At 36.6% G+C, this 19,163-nt stretch overlaps 1 protein-coding gene across 3 annotated transcripts in view; it reads right to left on the bottom strand.

The window, feature by feature from the left end:
• Window positions 1-19,163, bottom strand: part of SLC25A40 (solute carrier family 25 member 40) — a 48,949-nt gene that overhangs the window by 24,760 nt on the left and 5,026 nt on the right. For 2 of the 3 annotated variants that reach the window (XM_045864776.3, XM_045864779.3), the window contains exons 2-3: window positions 2,106-2,229; window positions 245-365 (exon numbers count right to left, since the gene is read on the bottom strand). In XM_045864776.3, coding sequence (XP_045720732.1) covers window positions 245-341 — 97 coding nt within the window. In that variant the 5' untranslated portion in view covers window positions 342-365; window positions 2,106-2,229. The remainder of the gene's footprint in view (window positions 1-244; window positions 366-2,105; window positions 2,230-19,163) is intronic. The other variant, XM_045864778.3, reaches the window with a different exon arrangement.

Genomic DNA, 19,163 nt, shown 5'->3' with positions numbered 1-19,163 from the left:
TAGATGAAAAATGAAATTCAGAGAGAAGTAGGGACTATCCCAAAGTGCACTCAGCCTGAGAATGGCAAAGCAAGGGATAAAATTCAAGTCTCTTGAATCTCTGTCCAAGGTTCTTTTCATGTTATCATGCTCATGGAGAGAGAACATGACGCAGCATGAATGATAATTTTAGATTTATTTCACAGATGGTAACCTCAAATGGCAATCATTCAGTTACATAGCTACAATAGTAACATTATTTTACCCATTAGTGAAGTCAGTATAGCTCCAGTGCAAGAAGCGAGCATTTGCTGAAGAGGTGTCACTTTGATAATCTGTGGCCCCTCTGATTCAGGATCCATATTTTTAACTGACTGAAGAAAAATCTGTGAAGGAAAAGATGTAAAATAAAAGTTTAATGAAACTGCCCTTAAGTTTGATTGCTATAAATTAAATAAACTATAAAAATAACAACCATATTAGTATCGAAGCACGTTGTTGACCAGTATCAAAAATAAATACTTAAGTTCTATACAAAGGCAATACACAACTATCATTAATAAAATATGTACTCTGATTTTCCAAAAACAACAATGCACTTCAGCTGTGTGAGCAGCAACGTATTTGTAAGACAGGTAAGAGAGCAAAAAGAAAACAGACTCTGGCCATGTAAGAGAATGAAGGCACCTGACCAGTAAGTCTCAGAATTTGTGCATTTAGCCTCAGGAGAACTACTCAGATACTCTAATGGACAGTTAGCAAATATATCACTATTTGTACTGCATACCAAAAGCTGATACAAAGGTATAAAATAAAAACATATAATCTTCAAAAGAAGCATTATCTTAGAAAAATTTGACGAGAAAATATATACTCCTTTGTAAAAAGCCAGTTACTATAACCACTAGCAATATAAGGGTGTCATCTTTTCAAATGTCTATGTACACACAAATACATATATATGTGTGTCCATATGTATATAATATATACAGACACACATGTACATGCAGATTACATAACTGATCAAGTATGTACAAACATTCATAGATCTGTGTACATGCATCTTTTTAAAAATCTTGTTTAAAGGGGTGTCTGGGTGGCTCAGTCGTTAAGCGTCTGCCTTTGGCTGAGGTCATGCTCCCAGGGTCCTGGGATCGAGCCCCGCATCGGGCTCCCTGCTCAGCGGGAAGCCTGCTTCTCCCTCTCCCACTCTCCCTGCTTGTGTTCCCTCTCTCACTGTGTCTCTGTCAAATAAATAAAATCTTTAAAAAAAAAAAAAAATCTTGTTTAAAAATCATAAATAGGTTCTGATGCCTTGGTGGCTCAGTCAGTTAAGCATCTGACTCTTGGTTTCAGCTCAAGTCATGAGCCCAGGGGTCATGAGACCAAGCACCATGTACGGCTCCATGCTCAGTGCAGAGTCTGCTTGAGATTTTCTGCTTTTCCCTCTCCCTCTGCCCCTCCCCCTACTTTTGCAAGCAAGGGCTCTCGCTCTCAAATAAACAAAATCTTTAAAAAAATAAATATTCCTATTGTTTAGTAGCCAGAGTGGACACTTAAAAATATATTACAGACACTGTATCAATAAATATAGATTTACATTATCATTTTTAATACAGTTTTTGATTATATTTAATCAGTCTCATATTGTTAGATATTTATGTTACTGTCAAATCTTCCTTATTCATTTATTCATATACTCTTATATAAGTATCTCCATATACACAACTTTTTGTAGTCTTCCTAGAATTACTATAGAAGAAAAAGTAAGATTGTGAGGCTCAACTAAAAACTTGAGACAAATTGCCAAAATGCTTTCCAGAAAGGATGGACCAATTTACACTTCCATTGGAAATAAATGAATTCCTATTAATCCAGAATTTCACCAAACTCTCTCTCATTACATACCACTTATTTTTTTACGAACAGTTTGAAAGTAGTTTGCATATAACACGCTGTTATTATAATTACCTCAGAATATTCTTGTATTTCACAGTAACATTATCAAATTGAGGAAACTCAGTACTCTATAGTTTATATTCCAATTTTACCAATTATCCCAATAATGAACTTTATAAAAATGAATGGTAGTTTTATTGTTTCTTTAGACTTTTATTATTACTCACCTGGTTTAAGTCTTTTCCTCAACTCTATGCTCCAGTATTTGATTGATTGTAACATCAGTAGCTGAAAATCCGTAGTGAAAAATGAAAGTAATTGTCTTATCTTTTCACACAAGAAATGGAGAACCTAAAGGAAAGGAGCATGTAAAAAAACCTTGGGCGCCTGGGTGGCTCAGTCATTGGGCGTCTGACTTCGGCTCAGGTCATGATCCCAGGGTCCTGGGATTGAGCCCCGCATTGGGCTCCCTGCTCAGCGGGAAGCCTGCTTTCTCCCTCTCCCACTCCCCTTGCTTGGATTTCCTCTCCTGCTTTCTCTCTGTCAAATAAATAAATAAAATCTTTAAAATAAAATAAAAAATTTAAAAACCTTAAAAGACAAATCAACAAATATTTACTGAAATACCTCCTATTAAGTGCTTTAGGAATATGAAGAGCATTCCACAAATGCTCACATTACACTTATTAAACTTCATTTATAAAACTTCATTTAGTATAATAAACTTCAGGGCAGCTGGGTGGCTCAGTTAAGCGTCTGCCTTTGGCTCGTGATCCCAGGGTCTTGGGATCAAACCCGTCGGGGTCCTTCCCCAGAGGAGAGTCTGCTTCTCCCTCTCCTTCTGCCCCTCCCCCTGCTCGTGCTTGCTCTCTCTCTCTCAAATAAATAGAATCTTAAAAAAAAAAAAAAGTATAATAAACTTCATTTATTAAACTTCATTTATAAAACTCCACTCTGTCCCAGTAAATTTATTTTGCTTAAAAAACAAACAATTCTCAAGGTGCCTGGGTGGCTCAGTTAAGTGTCTGACTCTTTTATCTCAGCTCAGGTCTTGATCTCAGGGTCATGAGTTTAAGCCTGGTGTTGGGCTCCACACTGGGCATGGAGCCTACTTAAAAAAACAAAACAAAACAAAAAATTCTAGAAGCTGAACACTCTGATCAATCTTAGTATCATGAGTCAATTAGATTTTGAGACACAAAAGTAACCAGCATTATCTATGAAGTATTTTTTTTGGGAAAAAAAAAAACTTTAATTTTAATCTAAACAATCCATTAGATCTAAGTTCCAATTTATAGAAAATTAAGAGACTAAAGTAACAGGGTAAAGGATACCACAAAACAGGATAAGCTGTCATACGATATAAGACTACTGTCTTGGTTCTTCAACAACTACCATTAAGGTGGGAAAAAGGTAGCAGGAAGGGAGAAATGTTCTAGAAGAAGGGAATCTTCTGAGAGTTACCAACCAAATATATCCTGGTTCAAATAAATAAAATTTTAAAAGTCAGTTTGAGAGTACATAAATCTGAACATGGGCTGGATATTAGATAATATTAAAAATTATTATTTTTTGCTGAGATAATGGTATTATAACAAAATCAGTTTAATACCAGTTATAATGGAAGTGTCTTTTTTAAGAGATTCATACTGTAAATATTAAGGGCTAAATTTTATAATAGTTGTAGTTCACAATACTTCAGAAAAAATAAATATTCTAATGTTAACAGTCTGCTAAATCTAGGTGGTAAGTATACCATAAATATTTTTACTGTTCTATTATTTTTCTGTATATGGAAAAATCTGAACAACAGGATTTTTAGTTTGTGAAACTTAGTAGAATCTTTAGGTCTAAGAAAATACTTCTAACATTCATTTATATGAACATGGTTAAGTGGGAAAATAATATACATATGCTAGAATCTACGTACACTCCTTCTCCAGAAGTAAAAAGTAAAAAGGCCTACAATGCTTTATTTTGACATCCATTCGAGCAAAGTTGTCACCTGGATATGCTCAAACCTGAACTAAAGCCAGAAAAACTGATACAAAAGCAAAAATGAACTCTTGGGACTTCAAGATAAAAACCTGAACAGTGAAGGAAACAGTCAACAAAACTAAAAGGCAGCCTGTGGAATGGAAGAAGATATTTGCAAATGACATAGGTGAAAAAGGGTTAGTATCCAAAATCTATAAAGAACTTATCAAACTCAACACCCCCCAAAACCCAAATAATCCAGTTAAGATATGGGCAGAAGACATGAATAGATACTTTCCCAGAGTAGACATCCAGATGGCCAACAGACACATGAAAAGATCTGTAACTTCACTCATCATCAGGGAAATACAAATCAAAACCACAATAAGATACCACCTCACACCTGTCAGAATGGCTAAAACTAGTAACACAGGGAACAACAGGTATTAGCACGTATGTGGAGAAAGGGGAACCCTCCTACACTGTTGGTGGGAATGCAAGCTGGTGCAGCCGCTCTGGAAAACAGTATGGAGGTTCCTCAAAAAGTTAAAAATAGAACTACCCTATGATCTAGCAATTGCACTAATAGGTATTTACCCGAAGGATACAAAAATACTGATTTGAAGGGGCACATGCACCTTCATATTTATAGCAGCATTATCAACAATAGCCAAATAATGGAAAGCCCAAATGTCCATTGACTGATGAATGGATAAAGGAGATGTGGGGGATATATATATATATATATATATACACACACACACATATATATGCACACACATATATATATATACACACACCCACACACAATAGAATATTAGTCATCAAAAAAATGAAATCTTGCCATTTGCAATGATGTGGGTGAAACTAGAGTGTATTATGCTAAGCAAAATAAATCAGAGAAAGACAAATACCATATGATGTCACTCATGTGGAATTTAAGAAACAAAACAGATGAACATAAGAAAAGGGAAAAAAAAAGAGAGGGAAGTAAACCATAAGAGACTCTTAACCATAGAGAACAAACTGAGGGTTGATGGAGGGGAAATGGGCTGGCAATGGGCTAAATGGATGATGGGTATTAAGGAGGGCACTTGTGTTGAGAACTGGGTGTTACATATTTTTCTACTCCTGAAACCAGTTATCACACTATGTTAACTAACTAGAATTTAAATAAAAATTGAAAAACAAAGGATTAGGGGAACATCCAAGTCAGAAGATAGTAAATCACACACACTTCGTATCAGAATTTTTAGTTTTTTCAAATTTATGTTAAATGCAATCTCATAGTCTTGATTTACCTTCCCCTGCTCAGTAAATGATGCTGAACATCTCTTCACCTGGCAACCACCATTCTACCTTCTCAAGAATTTTACTACTTTAGATACTTATATAAGTGGAAATGTGCAGTATTTCTGTTTCTGTGACTGACTTACTTTACCCAGCATAATACTCTAAAAGTTTAAATATGTATTATATGACAGGATTTCCTTCATTTAAAAGGCTAAATAGGGGCACCTGGGTGGCTCAGTGGGTTACACATCTGACCCTTGGTTTCAGTTCAGGTCATGATCCCAGGGTCATGGAATCAAGCCCCGCATTGGGCTCCATGCTCAGTGTGGAGTCTACTTGAGATTCTCTCTCCCTCTGCCCCTCCCCCTGCTCATGCATCCCTCTCTCTCTCTCTAAAATAAATAAAAACTTTTAAAAAAAGGCTAGGGGTGCTCAGGTGGTTTAGTCGGTTAAGCATCTGCCTTTGGCTCCGGTCATTATCTCAGGGTCCTATGATAGAGCCCTGCATCTGGCTTCCTGCTCCACAGGGAGTCTGCTTCTCCCTTCCTCTTTGCTCCTCCCCCTGGCTTGTGTGCATGTGCTCTCTCTCAAATGAATAAAATATTTTTTCTTTAAGATTTTATTTATTTATTTGACAGAGAGAGACAGCGAGAGAGGGAACACAAGCAGGGGGAGCTGGAGAGGGAGAAGCAGGCTCCCCGCTGAGCAGGGAACCCGATGTGGGGGCTTGATCCCACGACGCTGGGATCATGACCTTGAAGGCAGACACTTAACGACCGAGCCACCCAGCGCCCTCATATGAATAAAATATTTTTTAAAAAATTTTTTAAAGGCTAAATAATACTCTATTATATGTATATACAACATTTTCATTATCATTTCACCTATTGATGGGCAAAAAATTTAGACTGTTTCCACCTCTTGAACTGTGTATAATTCAATGAACATGGGATTTCAAATATCTTGAGATTCTGATTTCAATAATTTTAGATAAATATCCAGAAGTGGGATTGTTAAATCATATGGTTGCTCTATTTTAAATTTTTTTGAAGAACCAAAACCATTTTCCATAGCAGCTATACCATTTTACCAACAATGCACAGGGTTCTGACTTTCCACGTCTCCATCAGCACTTATTTTCTGCTTTTGTCTTTAATAATCGCCATCATAAAAAGTATGAAGTGACATCCTGTGACTTTGATTTCATTTGCCTGGTAATTAGTGATGCTCAGTGTCTTCATATTCCTGTTGGTCATTTGTATGTTTTCTTTGGAAAAATGTCTATTAATGTCCTTTATCCATTTTTTATTCTAGTTATTTGTTTCTTACTGAGTTGTAGGAGTTCGTTATGTATTTTGGATCCTAATCTCATATCAGATGTATGGTTTGTAAATATCTTCTCCCATTCCATAGACTATCTTTTCACTCTTGATTTTGTCTGTAGCTGTATAGAAGAAGCTTTTTAGTTTGATGTAGTCAAAACTGCCTTTTGCAGTTTTGCAAAAGTTTGACAGTAATGTCAGTGCTTTTGGTGTTATATACATGAAATCATTGCCAACATCAATGTTATGAAGTTCTTCCTTATTTTTTCATCTAGGAGTTCTATAATTTTAGGTCTTACAGTGAAGCCATTAATCCACTCGGAATTGATTTTTGTGTGTGGTGTGAGAGAAGGGTCAAAATTCTTGTTAACGTAGTGAAGTTTATCTGTCTTTCCCTTTATAGACAACACCTTTCGGATTCTTCTTTAAGCAATCTTTCTTTACCCAAGAGTCCAGAAGATACCTGCCTACATTCTCTCCCTATGTATTTTAAAGTTGTGCTCCTGACAAATCTTAAATCCTTAATTTATGCAGAATTTTTAAAATAACATGTGAAATAGGGAACCAAGTTCATTTTTTCCCATGTGAAAACAAATACTTTCTCCAAGCTCCAATTTTTTAGAAAGATTTTATTTATTTATTGGGGGGGGGTTGTCTGCTGGGGGAGGAGCAGAGGGAGAAGCTGACTCCCCTGCTGAGCAGGGAGCCCAATGTGGAACCTGATCCTAGGACCCTGGGACCATGACCCCAAGGCAAAGGCAGACACTTAATGACTGATCCACCCAGGCACCCCCAAGCTTCAATTATTAAATAATCCCTCTTTTATCCTCTAAACTGATAACTACTTTGTTATACCTAAATTCTATTCCTTCGTGGAACTGTTTCTAGGCTCTCTATTCTATTCCACTGATTTGACTTCTCTATCCTTAAAGTGTATCAGACTGTACTACTATGGAGTCATAACAAGCCCTTATATTTGGTAGGGTAGGTCCACCCTACCTGTTCTTCAGAAGTGCCATGGTTGCTCTTGGCCCTCAGGTCCTTCACGTAAGTTTAAAAATCTTCTAAGTTCCTTGAAAAATCTCTTTAGGATTTTAGTTGGAATTGCACTGAATCTATAGATAAAGATAATATCTATGAATAGTCTCTTCTTACATTTATTTATTCGAGTCTTCCTTAACGTTGTGAGAAGTTTTAAAATTTGTCGTACAGATATCTTTGTGCCACTGCTGTGACAGATCAACTCTAGCTATCCAGTAGTCGCTAATACTAATATAAACAGTATTTCCCTTCTAATTATATATTCTCTCTGCTGTTAAGATATGGAAATAATTTTGTACATTAACCTTATATCCAGCCAACCTTACTAAAGAAAAACCACTGATTGTAATTGATTTATAGACTCTAGTTTTTTCCCGTAAAAGTTTACATTGTCTGCAAATAGTAAGTTTAATTTCTGCCCTTCACACTCAGCATATTACAATTTAGTTTTCTTATTGTAAAGGCTAGGATCTTCAACATAATATTAAAAAGTGGTAAAAATGAGTATTCTTATTCCATTCCTGAATTTTAAAAAAAATTCTAGGATTCCACATTAGGATAATGTTTGCTCTGATACTTATTTTTTTTTACACACAATTCATCTTTTTTTTTTTTTTTTTTTGATTCCCCATGTAAGTGATACCATGCAGTATTTGTCTTTCTCTGTCTTGCTTATTTCACATAGTATAACCTTAAGGTCCAACCACCTTTTCCCAAATAGCAGGATTTCCTTCTTTCTCATGGCTGAATAATACTGCAATGTATATACACATATATCACATTTTAAATTTTACTTATCTTTTAAACATTTTAAATTGAAGTATAGTTGACAGAATATATCAAGTGTCCAACATGGTAACTGGACAATTATATATGTTACAAAATGTCATGATATAGTTATAATCTGTCACTACGAAGTTATTAAAATGTTATTGACTATATTCTCTATGCTGCACTTTTCATCCTGCCTTATTTTAGAACTAAAAGTTTGTACCTCTTAACCCTGTTCACCTATTTCGCCCAGTCCCCCACTGCCCTCACGTCTGGCAACCACCAATTTGTTGTCTATACATATGAGTTTTTGGGTTTTCTTTACAATGTCTTCATTTGTTTTGCTTTTTTGATCCCACAAATATGTGAAATCATATAATATTTGACTCTATTTGATTTATTTCATTTAGTACAATACCCTATAGATCAAATCATGTTGTCAAAAATGACAAGATTTTTTTTAATGGCTGAGTAATATTCCAATGTAAATATATACTACATCTCCCTTATCTATTCATCTATTGATAGACATTTAGGTTGGTTCCGTATCTTGGCTATTGAAAATAACACTACAATAAACATAGGGGTGCATATATCTTTTCAAATTAGTGTTTTTGTTTTCTTTGGGTAAATACACCACAGTGGAATTACTGGATCATGATATTTCTATTTTTAAATTTTGAAGAACCTCCATAATGTTTTCCATAGTGGCTGCACCAATTTACATTCCTACCAATGGTACATGAGGGTTTCCTTTTCTCCACAATCTAACCAACATTTATTTTTTGTCTTTCTGATACTGGCCATTCTGACTGGGGTAAAGTGTTAACTCATTGTAGTTTTGAATTGCATTTCCCTGATAATTAGTGACAATAAACATGTTTTCATGTGTCTGCCATCTGTAAATCTTTGGAAAAATGTCTTTTGGGATCTTTTGTTCATCTTTACATTGGATTGTCTAAGTTTTTGATACTGTATGAGTTCTTTATAAGTTTTGGATATTAACCTCTTATTGGAAAAATCATTTGCAAATATCTTCCCCATTCACTAGCTTGCCTTTTTGTTTTGTTGCTGGTTTCCTTTGCTCTGCAGGAAGATTTTAGTTTCATATAGTCCTGTTTATTTTTGCTTTTTCCCTTGAGAATGATCCAGAAAGAAATATTGCTAAGACCGACATCCAAAAGTTTACTATGTTGTTGTTGCTGTTGTTAAGTTTTATGGTTCCAGGTCTTACATTTAGGTCTTTAATCCATTTTGAGTTTATCTTTGTAAGTGGTATAAGAAGTGGTCCAGCTTTATTCTTTCGCATGTACCCATCTAGCTTTCCCAACACCATTTTTTGAAGAGATTGTCACCTCCCATGGTATATTCTTACCTCTTTTGTTACAGATTAATTGACCATGTTAAGTGTGAGTTTATTTCTGGGCTGTTCCACTGATCCATGTGATCTTTCCTGTTTCACTCCTGTTTCACCATACTGTTTCGGTTACTAAAACTTATAGTATACTTTAAAATCTAGGATTATGACACCTTCAGCTTTGTTCTTTCTCAAGATTGCTTTGGCTATTCAGGGTCTTTTGTGGTTCTACGAAAATTTTACTATTTGTTTCAGTTCTGTGAAAAATGCTATTGGTATTTAGGTAGAGATTGCACTGAATCTGTAGACTGCTTTGGATAGTACAAACATTTTAACATATTAACATAGAATATTAACATAAAAGTATTAATTCCTTCAAACCACGAGCATGGAGTAACTGGAGTTCACAAAGAAACGAGAGCACTGGCAAAGGTAACAAGGATAAATATAAAAGAAAATGGATAAAACAATAAAGTGAATTTCTGCTGATAAGCATACACTATATAAAGATGTAATCTGTATGACTACAAAGGCACAAAGAAGGATGGTAAGGAATGGAGCTATATGAAAGCAAATATTTGTATACTACTAAGATTAAACTGGTATTAATCCAAACCAGATTGTTATAAATTAAAATACTAATTGTAATCACCTCAGAAACCACCAAAAAAAAACCCCCCAAAACAAAAAAACAACCCCCCCCCCCCAAAATAAAAAAACCATACATCCGTAAAATGTACTAGAAGAGGTGGAGTTCTGGTCCAAGATGGTGACAAAGACCCTGAACTCCCTTGGACACACTAAACCTACACCTATTTATAGAGCAGTTCCTCTTAAAGAACTTAAAGCTTCTGCACACAAAAAAAGACAGAATATATAAAGAAAGGCTAAAGAGACCACATAGAGGACAGCAAGAGAGATGGAGAGAAGATAATGAAGGGAACTCCCAAATGCAGGGAACTGTAGTGGAAGTGTGGGAGTGCTGACAATACTGATGGAATATCTTTGGACCTCCATCTCGTTCTTTTCACTCAATGATCCTTCTTGGGCTATGTGTTCAGGCCCCTGGGAGACTAATCTACATACCTTAGAAATGCCTGCCAAGGTCACGATAGGGGAAGGCTTGTTTTGGCCTCCCATGAATCTGTTAAGGATAAGTCTTTCCCATTCCTTATACACAGGTGGTGCCACAAGATCTAATTAAAGGCTACTGTCAATTAGGTGCACACAAACCCTCTGAGGTACATGTGAACCCTTTAACCTCACTACAATGCCCTTCTGCATGTCCACTTATTCTATAAAATCTGCTGATTAAGGTCCAGACTTTACAGAGAAAAACTATGCAGTTGCCGTGGATCATCCTCTAGCTAAACCTCCCCTGGGGAGGGAACCGCCCTTTACCATGCCTGCTTCAGCTCTGGTCTCTGAATAAAACTGAAAAATACCCTGAATAAAACTCCGTGTAAACTGTACAAAATCGCCTGCTTTGTTTTTCGGTCTCAAAGTACCTTTTCAGTTTGGGGGAGACTTTACTGTCCGTCTCCACCTTCTAAAAGGGAAGGGATAGTACTGAGAACCTAGAGCAGATTTGTCTGCCTTGGGGCATAGAAAAAAAAAGTCTTGGTTTAAAAGATCCAGCCTTAGAATTCCACCAGTGGGGGAGCTGCTGGACCTCTCTTCAGGTTGGAGGGGCTGGTGAGTGCTACAGTTTATGTTCACCCTCCACCCTGATAATGCAGACTGGAGCAGAGTACTGGGCACCATTGCTGGCCTGCCACCTTAGTGAGCCCTGCCATAGCTCTGGATGCCCCGGGACACAGGAAAAACATGCAGGTTTAAAAGAGCAACTAAAATATAAAAGATCCAGTCCCAGACCTCTACTAAACAGCGAGGGAGCTACTGGAATTCTCTCTGGGTCAGTGGTGCTGGTGAGCACCCTGGTTTATATTCCCCTCCACACTGACAGCATGCACAGGAGCAAGGTCCGGGTGCCACAGCTGCCCTACAGTTTCAGTGAGCCCCAGGTCCCAGCCCACACTGGACCTATCAGTCCCACCAAGGTGGCCCCAGTGCAATATATACCCACCTGGTGGGTGCTCACTACAGCTCTGGCTGTCATGCCAAGGTGACACAGATATAAGCACCCCAGAACACCTCAGGCCTACACCATTTCAGCTCCTACAACATTTCACCCCCAGCACAGAGCACTTTGGGACCTCCTGGCTCATGTGTGTTTCAGCTCCAATCACCCTGGAAAGCTATCCCCTTCGTGGAGTGCCCCAGGACACCCCAGCCCATGCTGGCCTTGGCTCCAATCACCTTGCCAGGACACACTCTGCAATGAGCACCCTTGGACACCCAGGCTTCAGCTTCAGCTGTCCTCCCAGGGCACTTTCTGAGTGGAAAGCCCAGGGACCATCCCAGCTCAAGCCCACTTCAGCTTCGGCTATCCTGCCAGAGTGCCTTCTTCATGGAGAGCCCTGGAACTGCCCTTTACCGTGCCTGCTTCGGCTCTGGTCATCCCACCAGGGCAGCCCAACATGGAGTACTCCAGGCCCCCAGCACATGCCAGACACAGCTCCAGCCAGTCAAAGTCACCAGGCACACACAGTCCACACAGGATTTGACCATACACAAGACCATTTCTTCAAGTGTAAAAGTACTAATTTCACCAATTCATAGAAATAGACACAGCAAAGTCAAGCAAATGAGGAGACAGAAGATGCTCCAAATGAAGGAATAAGAAAAAAAAAAAAAAGGAACAGTAATAAGTAATATGCCAGATATAGAGTGGAAAGCAGTGATCACAAAGATACTAACCAGACTAAAGAGAAAAGTAAGAACTGAGTGAGAACTTCAACAAAGAGATAAAAAACATAAAAAAAGAAGAAAAAATCTACTCAAAGTTAAAAAATACAGTAACTGAAATGAAAAATATACCACAGGGAATCAACAGATTTGCAGATGCAGAAGAACAGTTATGCAACCTGCAACACAGGATAACGGAAAGCACCCAAACTCAGCATCAGAAAAAACAGAAAAAAAAAATTTTAAAAATGAGGATAGGTTAAGGGATCTCTTAGACAACATCGAGTGAACAAATGTTCACATTACAGGGCTCCCAGAAAGAAGAGAGAGAGAGAAAGGAGCAGAAACTTTATTTGAAGAAATAATAGCTGAAAAATTCCCTAAATGGGGAAAGGAAACAGACATCCAGGATCAGGAAGCATAGAGAGTTCCAAACAAGATGAACCAAAGGAGGTCCACAATAAGACACCTAAGTATTAAAATGACATAGGTTAAACACAGAAAATTTTAAAGCCAGCAAAGGAGAAACAAAAAAAGTTACAGATAAGGGAAACCCCATAAGGCTATTTGCTGATTTTTCAGCAGATATTTTGCAGGCCAGAAGAGAGTGGCATGATATATTCAGAGCTGAAAAGAGAAAACCTGCCACCAAGAATACTCAACTCAGCAAGGTTACCATTCAGAATTGAGGGAGAGATAGTTGCCCAGATGAATGAAAGTTAAGGTGTTCATTACCACTAAACCAGCCTTACTAGAACTGTTAAAGGAACTTCTTTAAGTGGAAAAGGTGATCCTTAAAAGCAAAAAAATTATGAATAATAAGATGTAAAATATGACAAAATATACATTAAACATGGAAAAGGGAGCAAAAAAGTTCTTTTAGAATGTGTTTGAACTTAAATGACCATCAATTTAATATAGATTGCTATATATCTAAGATTTTATACATAAATCTCACGGTAACCACAAACCAAAAACCTATAATACTTATACAAAAAATAAAGAGAAAGCCAAGCAAAACACTCCAGAAAGTCATCAATCCCACCTATCAATACTTTAAACGCAAATAGTCTAAATGTTCCAATCAAAAGATAGGGTGACAGAATGGATAAAAACCCAAGACCCATCTATATGCTGACTACAAGAAACTAATTTCAGACCTAAAGACACAGAAAGAATGAAATTGGAAGGATGGAAAAAGATACCATACAGAGAAGCAAAAACAAAACAAAACAAAACAAAACCCCTTTGGTGTAAAAACTTAGAAAAAATAGATTTTAAAACAAAAACTGTAATAAGATAGAAATAAGGGATTTATATAATGATAAAGGGGCAAATTCAAACAAGAATTTAACAACTGTTACAATTTAACAATTGTAAATATCCACAAACCTAACACTGGAGCACCTAAATGCATAAAGCAAACATTAAAGGCTTTAATATGCCTTATATCAATGGATAGATCATCCAAACAGAAAATCAATAAGGAAACAGTGTTTTGAACAAAACATTAGACCAGATGGACCTAAAAAATATATACAGAACATTCCATCAAAAAGAACGTACATTCCGTTTTTGAAGTGCACATGGAATATTCTCCAGGATAGATCACATGAAGGCCACAACACAAGCTTTAATAAATTAAGAAGACTGAAATATCATGCATCTTTTCCAACTACAACAGTAAGAAACTAGAAATCAATCAATCACACACACAAAAAAACAAACACAAGAAAACACAAACACATCAAGGTTATACAACATGCTACTAAATGGCCAATGGACACAAAGAAATCAGAGGAAATTAAAAAAAATACATCTAGACAAATAAAAATATAATGGCCCAAATTCTCTGGGACATAGGAAAGGCAGTTTTAAGAAATAAATTTAAATGACAGAGGCCTACCTCAAGAAGAAAAATATCAAAAAGCAATCTAACCTTACACCTAAAGAAACTAGGAGAATAAAAACAAAGCCCAAGATGAGTACAAAAAGGAAATATGTAAGATCTGAGAACAAATAAATGAAATAGAGACTAGAAAAAGAAAAAAAATTGATGAGACGAAGAGCAGGTTCTTAAACAAAATTGATAAGCCTTTAGTCTAACTTACTAAAAAAAGAGGACAGAAAATGAGAAAAAACAGTAACAACTGACACCATAGAAATACAAAAAAAATCTAAGAGAATACTATGAAAAATTATACGCTTGGAATTTAGATAACCTACAAAAAATGGATAAACTCCTAAAAATACACAATTTTCCAAAACTGAATGAAGAAGAAATAGAAAATCTGAACAGACCAATTACTAGTAATGAAATGGAAACAGTAATCAAACAACTTCCAATAAACAAAAGTTCAGAACCAGATGTATTCACAGGTGAATTTTACCAAATATTTAAAGAATAGTTAATACTTGTTGTCCTCAAACTATTCCAAAAAACAGAAGAGGAAAGAAAGCTTCCAAATACATTCTATGAGACCCTCATTACCCTGATACCAAAACCAGACACAGATACTACAAAAAAATGAAAACTATAGGCCTATATCTCTCATGAACACAAATGCAAAGATTCTCAACGTAATATTAGCAAACCACACTCAAAAATATGTTAAAAAGATCATTCACAATGATCAAGTGGGATTTATTCCAGGGATGCAAGGATGGCTCAATATTTACAAATCAATCACTGTGATACACCATATCAACAAAACAAATGATAAAAATCACATGATCATTTCAACAAACACAGAACAAGCATTTGACAAAATCCAACATTCATTCATAATAAAAACTCTCAAAAAAGTAGTGTTTTTTTTTTTTTTTTAAGCGGGGAGAGGGGGAGAGGGAGACAATCTTAAGGAGGCTCCACACCCAGCACAGAGCCTGATGCAGGGCTCGGTCTCATAACCCTGAGATCATGACGTGAGCTAAAATCAAGAGTTGGACACTTAACCGACCATGCCACCCCCAGGTGCCCCAAAAATGTGGGCTTATAGGTAACATACCTCAACATAATAAAGGCCATACAGGAAGACTTAAAAACCCCAGCAAACATTATACTCAAAGGTGAAAAATGGAGATCTTTTCCTCATGTTCAGGAACAAGAAAAGGATGTTCACTCTTGCCACATTTATTTAACATAGTACTGGAGTCCTAGCCCGCAGGAACCAAACAAGAAGTAAAAGGCATCCAAATTTGTGAAGAAGTTAAACAGTCACTATTTGTAGATGACATGATACTATACACAGAAAACTATAAGGAGTCCACCAAAAAACTATTAGAATAAATGAATTCAGGGCGCCTGGGTGGCTCAGTCATTAAGTGTCTGCCTTTGGCTCTGGTCTTGATCCCAGGGTCCTGGGATCAAGCCCTGTGTCAGGCTCCCTGCTCGGCGGGAAGCCTGCTTCTCCCTCTCCCACTCCCCCTGCTTGTGTTCCCTCTCTGGCTGTCTCTCTCTGTCAAATAAATAAAATCTTAAAAAAAAAAAAAAAAAGAATAAATGAATTCTGTAAAGCTGTAGGATATAAATTCACATGCAGAAATCAGGAGCATTTCTATACACCAATAACAAAGTAGAAAAAATAGAAATTAAGGAAACAATTCCATTTATAATTATGCCAGAAAGGATAAAATATCTAGGAATAAACTTAACCGAAGTGATGAAAGACTTGTACTCTGAAAACTATACAACATTGATGAAAGAAATTGAAGGCAACACAAACAAATAGAAAGATATCCTGTGCTCAAGGACTGGAAGGATATTGTTAAAATGTCCATACAACCCAAAGCAATCTCCAGATTGAATGCAATCCCTATTAAAATGGCAACAGCACTTTTTTACAGAACTAGATAGATAATACCAAAATCTGTATGGAACCACAAAAGATCTCAAATACCCAAAGCAATCCTGTGAAGGAAGAATGAAGCTGGGGGTATCACAATCCCAGATTTCAAGATATACTATAAAGCTGTAGTAATCAAAACGGTATGGTACTGGCACAAAAACAGACACATATATCAGTAGAACAGAACAGACAGCCCAGGAATAAACCCAGACTTATGTGGTCAATTAATGTATGACAAAGGTGGCAAGGATAAACAAGGGGGAAAAGACAGTCTCTTCAATACACGGTGCTGAGAAAACTGGACAGCTACACGCAAAAAAAATGAAAGTGAAGCACTTTCTTACACCATACACAAAAATAAACTCAAAATAGATTAAGAATCTAAATGTGAGCCCCAAAACCATAAAACTCCTAGAAGGAAATGTAGGCAGTAATTTCCTTGACATCAACCATAGCAACATTTTTGTGGAGGGAACAAGGAAAGGGAAACAAAAGCAAAAATAAACTACTGGGACTACACCTAACTTTTCAGGAAAGGGAAACAAAAGCAAAAATAAGCTATTGGGACTACACCAAAATAAAAAGCTTTTACCTGTGACAAAGGAAATTCTACAAAAGAAAAATGCAATGTCCTGAATGGGAGAAGATATATGCAAATGATTATCCAATAATAGTGGAAGCAAAATATATAAAGAACTCACACAATTCAACACCAAAAACACAAATAATATGATTTAAAAAATGGGCAGAGGACCCAGATAGACATTTTTCTAAATAAGACATACAGATGGCTACAGACTTACAAAAAGATGCTCAAAGTCAGATATCACCAGGGAAAGGCAAATCAAACCACAGTGAGATATCACCTTACACCTGGTTAGAATGGCTAGAATGAAAAAGACAAGAAATAACAAGCACTGGAGGGGATGTGGAGGAAAAGGAACCCTTGCGCACTGTTGGTGGGAATGTAAAATTGGTGTAGCCACTGTGGAAAACAGTATGGAGGTTCCTCAAAATCTGAAAAAATAGAAATACCATATGATCCAGTAATTCTACTGTGGTGTATTTTCCAAAAAAAACCCCCAAAACACTAATTCAAAAAGATATATGCACCCTTATGTTTATTGCAGCCTTACTTATAATAGCCAAGATATGGAAGCAACCCAAGTATCCATTAATAGATGAATGGATAAGGAAAATGTGGTATATATTTAAATATACATAATGTAGTATTACTGAGCCATAAAAAAAGGATATCTTGCCATTTGCAACAACACAGATGGACCTGGAGGGTATTATGCTAAGTGAAATACATCAGATGTAGAGTCAAACAACCATATGATTTCACTTACATGTGGAACATAAAAAACAAAACAAACAAAAAGCATAAAAAGACCCATAAGTACAGTGAACTGATGGCTACCAGAGGGAAGGAGGTGGGGGAATAGGCAAAATGGGTGAAGGGGAGTGAGAGATAGTCTTTCAGTTACGGATTGAAAAAGTTACTGGGATAAAAGGTATAGAGGATTGGGAATACAGCTAATGGTATTATAAAAGGGTTCTATGATATCTTATGGTAGCTATACTTGTGGTAAGCATAGCATATTATATAAATACCATGATACCACTTCACAGAAGGTCATAATTTTAAAAAAAGAAAAAAAAAATAACAAGTGTTGATGAGTATGTGGAGAAATGGGAAACCTTTTACATACACCAAACAGGAAGGTAAAATCATGCAGCCACTGTGGAAAAGTTGGACAGTTTCTCAAAATGTTAAACACAAAATTTTCATATGACCCAGAAATTCCAGTATTAGATATATACCTAAGAGAACTAAAAACATACAGTGTAACAAAACCTTGTACAGAAATGTTCAGAGCATTATTATCCGTAACAGCCAGAAGTGGAAACATTGCGACCAAATGTTAAACTGCGGCATGGATAAACAAAATGTGGTGTATCCCTACAAGGAAATTTTATTCAACCAAAAAAAACCCAAAAAAGAATAAAGCACTGGGGCGCCTAAGTGGCTCAGTTGGTTAAGCGACTGCCTTCGGCTCAGGTCATGATCCTGGAGTCCCTGGATCGAGTCCCGCATCGGGCTCCCTGCTCGGCAGGGAGTCTGCTTCTCCCTCTGACCCTCCCCCCTCTCATGTGCTCTCTCTCATTCTCTCTCAAATAAATAAATAAAATCTTTAAAAAAAAAAAAAAAGAATGAAGTACTGATACATGCTACAACATGGATGAATCTTGAGATAACATTATATTAAATGAAAGAAGCCAGACACAAAAAGCACCTATTTTATGATTCTACTTATATGAAATGTCCATAATTGGCAAATCTGTAGACAGAAAGCAGATTTGAGGTTGCCAGGGGTTGAGGAGAAGGGGGTTGGGGGAATGACTGCTTAATGGGTACTAGATTTCTTTTTAAGGTGTTAAAAATGTCCTGCAATTAGATAGTGGTTATGACTGCACAACATCGTGAATGCAACCAAAGTCACTAAATTATATACTTCAAAATGCTTAAAATGGTGAATTTTATATTATGTGAATTTCACCTAGGTGAGATACCAGTTCACTCTCAGTGAATGACCAGGATGCAACTAGGACTTATATACATTGCTGGGGTCAGGGTTAAAAATTTAAGTAACTTCCATGGCGTTAAACATTCAATAAATATATGATTCAGCAATTCTAAGAAAAATAAAAACACAGGTCCACAAAAGGAACTGTATACAAACGTTCATAGAAACATTATTCATAACAGCCAAACCCAGGAAACCACCCAAATATAAATCTACATGTACGGTATATTCACACCATGGGATACTACCCAGCAATAAAAAAGAATGAATTACTGAT

This window comes from Mirounga angustirostris, unplaced genomic scaffold (assembly GCF_029215605.1).
Source record: "Mirounga angustirostris isolate CCGP_5_RB_7025 unplaced genomic scaffold, mMirAng1.0.hap1 SCAF_12, whole genome shotgun sequence".
Classification (NCBI taxonomy): Eukaryota; Metazoa; Chordata; class Mammalia; order Carnivora; family Phocidae; genus Mirounga; species Mirounga angustirostris.
The sequence above is the reverse complement of the archived record's forward strand: the minus strand, read 5'-3'. Positions and strand labels throughout refer to the sequence as shown.